The 11,688-nt window shown below is 37.8% G+C and overlaps 2 protein-coding genes across 2 annotated transcripts; both read right to left on the bottom strand.

Annotated features, from left to right (window-relative positions):
• Positions 1 to 3,168: 3,168 nt before the first annotated feature.
• Positions 3,169 to 4,474, bottom strand: LOC147491953 (uncharacterized). Its single transcript, XM_086567369.1, has 3 exons — positions 4,213 to 4,474; positions 4,048 to 4,130; positions 3,169 to 3,986 (listed from the first exon to the last, which is right to left on the bottom strand). The coding sequence occupies exons 1-3, from the start codon at positions 4,472 to 4,474 to the stop codon at positions 3,315 to 3,317; spliced, it is 1,017 nt and encodes a 338-aa protein (XP_086423495.1). The 3' UTR covers positions 3,169 to 3,314.
• Positions 4,475 to 4,499: 25 nt separating this feature from the next.
• On the bottom strand, positions 4,500 to 8,489 carry LOC147491952 (uncharacterized). Its single transcript, XM_086567368.1, has 5 exons — positions 8,016 to 8,489; positions 5,453 to 7,896; positions 4,989 to 5,367; positions 4,842 to 4,908; positions 4,500 to 4,727 (listed from the first exon to the last, which is right to left on the bottom strand). Exons 2-5 carry the CDS (start codon positions 5,946 to 5,948, stop codon positions 4,500 to 4,502), a joined length of 1,170 nt encoding a protein of 389 aa, XP_086423494.1. The 5' UTR covers positions 5,949 to 7,896; positions 8,016 to 8,489.
• Between the last annotated feature and the right edge of the window lie 3,199 nt (positions 8,490 to 11,688).

Raw genomic sequence — 11,688 nt, 5'->3', positions numbered from 1 at the left:
TGATCAAACCCGTGCAATTACTGAAATGCCATCGCCAAAAACAAAGAACAGATCCAGCAACTTACGGGTAGGATAGCCGCTTTGGGTAGATTTATCTCAAAATATTCAGATCGGCTCCACCCTTTTTTTCAAGCCATTAAGGGATCCCCACAATGGACAGATGAGTGTGACGTAGCTTTTTCAGAAAATGAAAGAATACCTAGTACAACCGCCAATTCTTGCTAGTCCGACCACCGAACAAACAATTGGCATTTATTTGGCAGCATCAGAAATAGTTGTGAGTACCGTCTTATTCATTGATGATGAAAATGAACAACCAATTTTCTTCATAAGTAAGACCCTTACAGCTCCAGAAGCAAGGTATTCACAGATTGAGAAAATAGCTCTCTCACTTGTCCATAGTGCACGAAGATTGAAGTATTATTTCCAAGGGCGTATCATCAATGTCTACACTGAATACCCCTTGAGAAAAGTTCTTCGAAATGCTGATTCGAGCAGATTAGCATAATGGGAAACATATTTGAGTGCCTACGAAATTATCTACAAAGCCCGATCATCTGAGAAAGGCCACGCAATGGCATCACTTATGGCCGATTTTCTTATCGATGACATACCGACCATGGAAGAGCAGTTTGAGGAACCTCCTCCTAATCCACAACAAGGATCGACTGATCCATCCACAAGTGCCGACCCTTCTTTATGAATTTTACACACGGACGGTTCCAAGAACAAATCAGGTTCAGGTCTTGGTTGTGTTTTGATCCGACCTGATGGCAAGAAAATTGAAAAATCTGTTCGCCTCGGATTTTGGCGATCAAACAATGAAGTGAATCTGGCGGTTCTTTATGCAATCACGAACAACACTTGACACAGGGCGACAAAGATCGAGTTATTCTAACTCAAAGCTTGTTGCGAATCAATTTGGTGGATCATTTGTTGCTCGAAATGATAGGATGGCTGCATATGTCCGAAAAATGCATGAGCTATCCATTCATTTCAAATCCATTGCAGTTCATCAACGCTCTCGCAATGATAATCGTCACGCCGATGCCTTAGCCTATCTCTTTGCCGCAGTTGATGTTAACAATGAAAGAAAAATCTATATTGATTTCCAACCTTTTCCAAGCATAACTGTTATAGAATAACATGTTCAAAACTTATATATTGCTCATCTATGCTATTTCCAGACGACATCTTGGAATTTCAAATTCGAGCAAGTAAATGTCGTAACAACAAGGAAAAGAAAGAGAGAAGAGCTAGCTCAATCGGCCGGCACAAGTTCAGAATCTCACTAAGAGGAAGCAGCTCAAGAAGATTTAGCCGACCATCAAGATTTGGCCGATCATCGTTTTGAGAGTGATTCTCCACTCACACAGGATGCCGACCAAAGCAATGTTGATATGGAAGATGAGTCCCATGAAGCAGATAATTCTCCAGAAGTACTACATTTGAATCTCCAATCTATCGACATTGATTCTTCACCAGATGATTGGAGACCTACTTATTTAGAATTTATGCAACATGGAACTCTACCTGAGGATTCGTCATTTTCCTACAAAATTAAGAGAGATGCCTGGAAATTTGTCATAATTCCAAATTCTAAAGGCAAGCTCCTACTTTATAAGAAAGCAAACAATTTTAGTCCTCTTTTCAGATGTCTTTCCAAAGATCATAGTCATCTAGTTCTCAAAGAAATACACTCTGGACTTTGTGGAAACAATTATGGGGGACGTAGTCTTGCATATAAAGCCATGACTCAAGGATAATGGTGGCCTAGCATGCAAAGACACTCAGCGAAATTTGCCAAAAAATGCATACCATGTCAAAAACATGCAAATATGGGCAAACTTCTAGCAACGGAACTCCACCCAATTCTAAGCCTTGGCCTTTTGCAAAATGGGGCTTGGATATTGTGGGACCCCTACCAAAGGCTCCTGGATCGGAAGTGTATGATTCTTATTGGTTGCGACTGATTATTTCACTAAATGGGTAGAAGCTCAACCGCTTGTTAACATCTCAGCAACAGACGTATGACGTTTCTTATGGAAAGACATCGTTTATCGCTTTGGAATTCCATCTAACATCATCTCTGACAACGGTAAACAATTTGATGTGGAAGAAATACACAAATTTTGCGCCTCACTAAAAATTCAGCATAATTTTTCCGCTCCATATTATCCACAAGAAAATGGACAAGCAGAAGCAACCAATAAGACGATTCTCTCGACTTTGAAGAAGAAGCTTAATGAAGCAAAAGGAAATTAGGTTAAAGAGTTGCTAGCAGTGCTTTGGGCTTATCGCACAACTCCAAAGCATTCTACCAATCTTTCCCCTTTCAACCTAGCTTATGGCATGGATGTTGTCCTCCCGACAGAATTAATTGCACCAACTACAAGGACAGAAGCGGTACAAACTGGAAACAATGATGCTGGTCTAACTTTGGTGGCAGACTCAATCGATAAAACTCGAGAAGAAGCTTTGCAATGTCTAATAAAATATCAGGCAGACATGAAACACAAATATGATAGAAAGCTTCGCCTCAAGAGTTTTGAACCATAAGATTGGGTACTTAGCCGAAAACAGAAGCTCATTGAATCTGGGAAGCTGTTAGAGAATTGGGAAGGACCGTTCATCATTGATAGGCCAGCATCTAAAGGGTCTTATTTCCTTTGTAGAATCACTGGAGAAAAATTTGCCAAGCCATGGAATGCTTTTCATTTGAAAAAGTTTTATCGTTGAATGTTTTGTTCTTCATTCATTGTAATCATTTCATAATTCAATAAAATTCGATCCATCTTTCGTTTTAACTAGGAATCAAATACCCCAAATTTCATTACGTTATCATTACACTATGGGGGCGGCGACACCCCAAATTTCATTACGTTATCATTACACTATGGGGGCGGCGACACCTCAAATTTCATTATGTTATCATTACACTTTGGGGGCGGCGACACCCCAAATTTTATTACGTTATTATTATATTATGGGGGCAGCGACACCACAAATTTCACTATGTTATCATTACACTTTGGGGGCGGCGAGACCCCAAATTTCATTACGTTATTATTATATTATGGGGGCGGCGACACCCCAATTACGTTATCCTTAATACTTATATCTATTTTGCCGACCTACCTCAAGGCCAGATTACCCAACTCTTATATATTTTGACCAACCTATTCTGATTACCAATCTAATAAAAAATAGATAAAATCCAATAATCATGAATACAGTGGAAAAAATAAACATAATCGAAAAAGAAAAAACCGTAACCTAACATCACATCATCCTAACAATAAAAAACAAAAACTTCACTCAAGAAGTTGCGGCATAATGCTATCCGCCACTGGAACTGGAATACTTTTTAAATCCGACGGTGATACATCTTCCAACTTCCTATAACACATAGTATAATAATCTGACAGCTGCTGCAATTTTTCTCGTTTCTCAGAATCTCTCGATTTCCAAAGTCCAACACTTGCTGATGCTTCACGCAACAACGCCCCAGATTTCTTAGTTTCAACTGCATGCTTCTCAATCATATTATCATTCTCTTCACACCCAACCCTAAAATTTTCCACCCTCTTATGATATTCATCTAACTCCTTTTTCAAAAATGCATTATCTTCCAATAGTACCTTGTAGTCTCCTCTAATCCCCTCAGCCTGGCAAACTCGTTTAGCCAATTCCAATTTCTCACATTTTAAAATCTCAACTTCATCACTCAAAACCTTTTGCTCCATGAGAACAACAATTTCTTGATTCTGTTTCGACAATTCAGCTTTCATGATATTCATTTTCATCTCATAGTTATGCAAAACTACTTCATTTCTCATAAGTACTCCTCTCATACGTTCATTCTCCTGAAAGATGAGCTCTCTCTCCTTCCAAATATTTCTCAATCTCGTATATTCACTGATTTTAATCTTATAATTTTCTTTTGCTTCTAAGATTTCTTTAGCACAATCCCCAAGCTTCGACGCCTAAGAAAACAAAAATAATGCATTAAAAAAAAAAAAAAAAACGTACACACACAAAACTTACCTCTGCAAGCTTTGAATTCAACATATTAACGGTTTTTACAAAATATACACTTCGTTGATAATCCAAACACAATAACTCTGGATCTGAAATATTAGACAAAATGATTTAAAATAATACTATATAATAATAAGTAAATACTATAAATATAACTATTCAACATCTAACCTTCAATTGCCAAGGCTTGCACGTCTGGAGTGATGAGCACAGGCGTTGTAGAACTGCCACTCATCCCTGGCTGCAATGAAGAAGGTATAGTTGAGCCAACAATGATGTTGGTACTAACCACAGTTGACACTTCTGTTGACACACCTGTATCGGTGTCAATAGCAGAAGTCGGCAATCCAGCATTAGTGTCAACAATAGTAGACACTTCAGAATTTGTACCAACAATCGTTGACACTTTTGTGAACCGAAGAATCGTTGACATTCGTGAACACACCCTCGCATCGGTGTCAATAAAGAAAAGTCGGCAATCCAAGATAGTGCAAACAACGGTTGATACTAAACTTCGACACACCAAAGAATGGTGCCATCGGCGAAGTTGCTACACCAGCATTGGTACCAACAACAGGTGTTGAAACTCCAAAACTACTTCCACCAAAAGGAGTTGACACTCCAAAATTGATCCTGACAACAGAAGTTGAACCCATTATATCTCCACCATCGTCAACTTTTTCCATCTACATTACCAAAAGAAAAATTAAACAATTAATAATAAAAATAATTCTAAATCACAAAAACAAGATTAACACTAACATCAAGTTCAGATATACTGTTAGTCATCGCTTCCCCACCGATATCATCATCATCATCATCAATATCATGCACATCAGTAGTTTTTTGTGTTGGAAGACAAAAAACCTGTCATAATGAAACGTCATTCCAAAACATATTATATGTATTACATATATGATATTTTAAAAGAAATATTATATACATACCATTTCTCGATCCTCAATCCCTTCCTCAAATTTACTTGAGTTATCTCTAGCTTTCTTTTCCCTTTTTTTGGACGTACGCTTCTTTTCTTCTTTCTAATATTTTCTTGTCCGCTATCTTCCGAGTCATCTCCTTCTACTTCTTCGTCATCTTCACTGCTATCATCTACAATAACATTCTTTCTCTTATTTGAGCCACAGTAAGGTGCTAATTCCCTAGGCTCATTAAGCAGTCCAGTTTCTATATCATGATAATAATCTACAATATCGTGCAGAAACGGCAGATCATAGACATCAGCATTATGACTAAACAAACTAACAAATTTCTTTTTTATCATCTCGCTGCTAAACAATGATATATTTGGAAACTTCAGAATATCCCCTATAAAAAAAAAGAACAAGACAATTATAATGTGATGCTAACTATTTAAAATCATAATTATAAGAATATTGAGTTAACATCTTACCTGATATATTGTTAGGATAATCAATATTTTCGAATCTCCAATTGCCTTTGATCTTAAAACCATACAATTTCGCATTCTTGTAGTTCGAAGGCATCCTATAAAACCGATAATTTTGGTTGTGATGGTTATGATATCCCAACGCATAACTTTTAAAAGAAGCTTTGTTTTGCTGCAGAGGCTTCAATAACTCAAACAAAAGGTCTGAAGACATAGTCCTTTGATAAACCTTACAAATCCTCGCTATACGGGCAAAGATAGCCCAATAGCCAGGAGATAATTGTAAAGGATGCAATCTACATCGAGCTAATAACTCGGAAACTGATTTCCGGAATGGAACACTACAACCAAGCCAAAAATGTGAAAACAATAAAATTATCTCATCATTTTCACACTTTTGGTCGATATCGCTTCTAACATACTCAATAGAAACATCATCTCCAATATCATACTGTGCTCTCAAACTATCTGCATCAATACCCTTTGCCACCCTATTCATATTAAAATCCCCCTTATCATCCCATCTCCTCTTCAAATTATCTCCATTAAACAAATATTTTCAATACTGTCAAAAACTAAACAAAATAAAAATCTGACCTTTTCGCAAATCTCGATTCAATCGATCAAACCCTCAAGCCACGAAACCACCTTGGTAAGCACTAGAGTCTCCAACGTGCAAACCTTACTGAGCAAGACGAATGAAAAATAATTATAATATCAGAACTTTGTTTTGTTTTTTTCAGTCAGTTTTATGACTGATGGGAGCCGACTTGGTTTCTTTTTACATCCAAGGACTATACCAATAGGACTAGATTTTCAACACTGATGCAAACTTCTCTTTCCTAATTCGCTTAAGCTTCGCCCTTCTATTATGTTATCTTCAACAGACCTTGTTCTATTAGTTTATCTTCAACAGAACTCACTTACTAAAAGTTTGAATTTGGCCGCTCGTAACATGCCGATCAACTTACCCGATCAATATTTTGGAAAAGAAAGTTTACCGATTTATATGATTGCCGACCCAAAGTGTTAGACAATTTACAATGATCGGGTAAGTTGGGATGAAGTTATCAGTGGAAAAGGTGCTGGATCCAAAATATGAATCCAAAAATCGGCAAAAGAGTACAAAAGGTACCAAAATATAATCAGTGCTCCGATCAATCCAAAGAGTACAAAAGGTGCTGGAATGATTACACTGGAAACTTACCCGATCCAAGTTCTTTGAATAGCCGCTGAACGAACTGCCGAATCTTTTTCTGTTTTCTTGTTCCTGTAGCTTTTCCTTATGTGTAAGGGAAACTTTGGAAACTTTTGATCTGGACCATCTTGACAGTGCCATCTCCAACACATGCAAAGGTTAAATGAAAACTCGACATTAAGTTCAAGAGAAGAAATTACTCGAACGATTCCATCTAGCCTTGTGAGCTTGGTTGCAGAAAAGTTTCTCTAATGTAGTTTCGGCCAGTGGAAAACTATTTCGGGAAGAAGTTGGTATCTGGTATAGTAGCTATTCTGGTGACACTTCCTGTATGAGCCTTTGGTAAATACCAAAGCATTCCCTTGAGTTTTGTTCACCATATTTAGTAGAAATCCCTGAATAAGTTTCATGGTTTGAAGAATGCTTAGGATTCTGTCACTGCTATTTGAATGCCTGTGTCGCTTTGTCTTTCCTGTTGCAATGAAGCGAAAATCATGCAGTCCAACATCACCACCTTTTCAACTAGTGACAATAAGAGGGGAGATTGACCCACTTCCTACATTACTTCATGACATATAAGGGAAGCCTGAGAAGTGGTAGTGGGGCCAAAGTAAGACCCAGCAGCAGCAATCACTGACCCACTTGCAGCAACATAAGCCACATCCATTGCATGTCTGTTAAAGCAGAGTGATGATCTGTTGGGCGGACATTAGATCTTCCGCCAACCTCAAGTTGCCAAGTGCATATGGTGCCATATGAAGCAGCAGTGACGAATCTATGTCCACAATTGTCAAACGGTAATGCTTATATTGATGCGAGTGCATATGGTGGAGGGACATTGGCAGCAGATAACACACCATAGTTCGCAATAGCTTTCTCCTTACTAAACTCCCAAAGATATATGTGAGTATTGCTAGATCCAGCAAGGAAGAAAGGTCTGGAGAGGGATGACCAGACAAGGCCCTCGTGCTAATGTTATCAACTGTGGCCGGTGGATCAACAAACTCAAAATCCTCTGATGTACCCCAACCTAGGTCAGCCCCAGCTACGCCGCCATAACCAGGGATTCCAAGTTAAGTCCACAGAAGGTCATCTAGTTGAATATTTGATTGCCGATGCTATGAACTGCCGATGCCGATTCTTTGGACTGCCGATGTCTCGCTCGATACTTTGAATAGCCGCTGAATGAATTGCCGCTACTTGACTTCTCCTGGCTGCAGTAAAGTTGAATTGCCGCTGTATGTCGCTGCTATTTTTTCGAATTGCCGTTGGTTTCAAAAAAAAAAAAAAAAAAAACTACTCAGAACTTGTGCCGCTGGATATAATGTCATAATGAATACCCTTTCAGAGATACCACTAATGAACTACCGATGCCTATTCTTTGAACTGCCAATGCCGTTCAATACTTTGAATTGCCGCTGGGATCAAATTGCCGCTGGTTTCATAACAATCTATTAATTCAAATTGCAGCTGGTTTCAAAACAATCTATTTTTTCAAATTGCCGCTGGGATCAAATTGCCGCTGTAGGGCATCTGCAAATTGAGTAGATTTGATGTGGTTCAACCCATTCGCATCAGCGACTCAGTGATGATGGACCGGTGCAGGTGCCACTAGTGGTGGGGGCTTGGCACATTGATAACACTTTGCAAAGAGACCAAATGTATCAACTTGCCTGACAAAGTTAGTCACACTAGCCCACCCACCAAATCCAAATCCAAATCCAACGACTAACACCCATACCACAATAAAAGTGTTGATAGCATAAATTGTTGTCCAGCTTGGAAGGAAGAAAGGAGGTTTCTCTGCTGCATTCTGACGGGCAGAGGCTTTTCTGTAAGTGAGCATATATGAGCCCATTATACTGCCCCCCTAAAAATCAACCCATATATTTAAGTTTGATCTCCATAACAATCTTCAAAAAGCCCGTGGGCTATAAGTCTATAGCCTTTCATCTTTAACCATTCTAACACAATTATATTTACCAAACTGCCATTATATATTTTCACCATTATACAATCAATTCAACAATATCAAATTCCAAATTTATACGAACTCTATATAAATTATATCAAGAAAAAAATTTCTATTTGCCTTCAACTCCCATCATTTTTATTTTTACCGATTTACTAACCTACCAAGTACCATAAATATTATTACTTCTTTGCCACACGGGCCTTGCCCATGTAACAAAGAGAGAGCGATGTTCCGGCCCCCACAAATGTGGCCCAATAAAAGCCCAATTCAATACAAGCCCATGCTCAGAGCCCATCTATAAAAAAGCCCACGCTCAGAGCCCATGCTCAGAGCTTATCTACAAAAAAGCCACTCATGAGCCCATGCTCAGAGCTTATCTACAAAAAAAGCCCACGCTCAGAGCCCATGCTCAAAGCTTATCTACCATAAAGCCCATACTCAGAGCCCATGCTCAAAGCCTACATACCTACACGTAAAATCAATATCAATTGCGCACATGTTTTGCGAGTCAAACAACTTCCACCAACTTCATCCCACGATTGGACAGTTCTCTATCCAATTCTCCAACTTCATCCCACGAATGGACAATTCTCCCGCCAGTTCTCCAACTTCATCCCATGATTGGACAATTCTCCTGCCAGTTCTTCAACTTCATCCCATGATTGGACAGTTCTCCCGCCAGTTCTCCAACTTCATCCCAGAATTGGAATATTGGAGAGCGAGGAAGTAACTATCACCAATCCTACCTATAAAATCCAACCTTCGTCATTTTTCCAGAACTACGCAATCGAGACTTGATCCCAAGCAATACATTTGGGTACGTAACCAACTTCAAAACCGAAGTCCAGTCTCATCTTTTCCCAACCACCATCTCCAAAAAAACATTACTTCCGACCCTCAACTGGTGTGTTTTGGCAAATCTTGCTGAAACACTTACCATTGACTTTTTAAATACGTAATTTTTTGCTCTTGGTGTTTGTATGTGTGGTTGTGCAATTTGTTACATTCTTTTCTTTTAATTGCTTAAGAATTGATATGCAGAAGAATAAAGAAGGCAATCAACTATGAGGCAAGTATAATAGTTTCTCTGCTAAAGAAATAGTTGGACTAGTTTTCAGTACCATAGCTTTCTACATGAAGATTCTGACAACGAACTGTAAGGTTTCTTCAGAATGCTTTGGTAATAAGTCTTTGGTATTGCATATTTTTTCTCCAATTGGTGATACATGTTTAGGCTTTGATATTGTTAGTTTCTTGGTTAAACTTTAGAGGTTGGATATTGGTGAACTAGCCACATTTCTATATATGACTTTGTTCTATTATGAAAGAGTTGAGTTTCAAATTTCATATTACAGACTATTATATATTGAGGGTTAGGATAAACGATTAACAAAATAACAAAAGGTTATTGAAAGACGTGATATGTATTTCCACGAAAAAATATATGTAGGCAATAATGTGTATAGCCCTCCATAGTATTGCCTAACACTTATTTTTCTGATCTTGTGCGAACAATTACTATCCCCAAACCCCATCTTCTCTTGCATTCTAACATCAAACCAGTTGATGTTGAAGTCACAAAAATATTTTATAGATGGGTAGGTGGCTGGGTGCTTTACATGAACACAACCACACAACCATATGAAACCAGGTCATGACACTCTATAGTTGTACACTCTACAAGTAACAGAAATATTCAAATTGTCATTGTAAAATTCTCATGATTAGTGTATTTTTTTTATAGTAAGTCAATGAAAAATGTAATAAGATTATCAATAAAAGTATAAGCACATCTTCCAAGTTAATTGTGCCATAGTTGAAGGATCAGGCTAAGGGTGTTTTAGGATTGGCAATAAGTGTAATATGAAGATGTTGGTGTGATGTCATCATGATTTTATCTATTCATTGAACACTTGGTGCCAATGTTAATGAAACGTCTCTTATATACTATTCAACATTTAAAACTGGTAAGTATATATCCTTTTGTTTTTCAGGTTAATTTTCTGTAAGGCTTTTGCAATAGATGGTGTTATTGTGGCAACCGTTGTACATACAAAGCTTGGTGGGTAAAGCAAAAGTTGATATTGAACCTGATCAGGTACATTATATTCTCTATAATTTATTTTTTCTTACCTCTTAGTCCATAATAAAACTTTTTATAGACTATGATAAGCACAAAAAACTGTAATACTAAACCCCATAGAGACATAGCATTTTGGTTAATTATGTGTTTAGTAATAATGAAATAATTATATTTTCGTACTTTTGCAGGTTTTCGCAGTTAATGTGAATATGATGATAAAACTGTCAAAGATGTTTTACTGAATATTTCTGATAATTTTATTGATAAAAAATAGTAGGTATATATATACAAGAATACAAAAGATTTCCTAGATCCACATATCTAGGAGAAGATAATACTCTTACTAAGATTACAAGATACTTGCTAATCCTAACTAAGGTAACAAATATTTCAACACCCTCCCTCAAGTTGGTGAGTGGATATCACACATGCCCAACTTGACAAGAGAGTCAATAAACGCCTTGCTAGCCACTGCTTTAGTAAGGACATCTGCTAGTTGGTCTTCAGACTTTACAAATGGAAAAGTAATAATTCCAGCTTCAAGTTTCTCTTTGATATAATGTCTATCAATCTCCACATACTTCGTCCGATCATGTTGAACAGGATTATGAGCTATCTCTATAGCTGACGTATTGTCACAATACAGATTCATTTCCACTTTTGGTTTACCACCTAAGTCCGTCAACAAGTTTCTCAACCATAACAACTCACATACCCCATATGCCATACCTCTATATTCAGCTTCGATCAGCACTTGATCTTGATACTACTGTCTGTTTTTTACTCCTCCAAGTCACAAGGTTTCCACCTACAAAAGTGAAGTATCTTGAGGCAGACCTTCTGTTGTCGGTTGAACCTGCCCAATCTGCATTAGTGTAGCCTTCTATTTTTAGATGATCATGTTTCGAGAACAATAAGCCTTTATCCGGAGCAGATTTCAAATATCTTAATATGCGCTCTACAACATCCATATGAGGTTTACG

The sequence above is a fragment of the Coptis chinensis genome, chromosome 6, assembly GCF_015680905.1.
Source record: "Coptis chinensis isolate HL-2020 chromosome 6, ASM1568090v1, whole genome shotgun sequence".
Lineage (NCBI taxonomy): Eukaryota > Viridiplantae > Streptophyta > Magnoliopsida > Ranunculales > Ranunculaceae > Coptis > Coptis chinensis.
Note: the sequence above shows the minus strand (reverse complement) of the source record. Positions and strands in the feature narration are given on the sequence as shown.

Coding starts and splice junctions, on each gene's coding strand:
- LOC147491953 (XM_086567369.1), bottom strand. CDS start 4,474: ATGTCAACGATTCTTCGGTTCACAAAAGTGTCAACGATTGTTGGTACA. Junction 4,131..4,212: donor GCAAGCCTTGGCAATTGAAG/GTTAGATGTTGA, acceptor CTAATATTTCAG/ATCCAGAGTTATTGTGTTTG. Junction 3,987..4,047: donor TGAATTCAAAGCTTGCAGAG/GTAAGTTTTGTG, acceptor TTGTTTTCTTAG/GCGTCGAAGCTTGGGGATTG.
- LOC147491952 (XM_086567368.1), bottom strand. CDS start 5,948: ATGAATAGGGTGGCAAAGGGTATTGATGCAGATAGTTTGAGAGCACAG. Junction 5,368..5,452: donor TTATCCTAACAATATATCAG/GTAAGATGTTAA, acceptor TTTTTTTTATAG/GGGATATTCTGAAGTTTCCA. Junction 4,909..4,988: donor GGATTGAGGATCGAGAAATG/GTATGTATATAA, acceptor TCATTATGACAG/GTTTTTTGTCTTCCAACACA.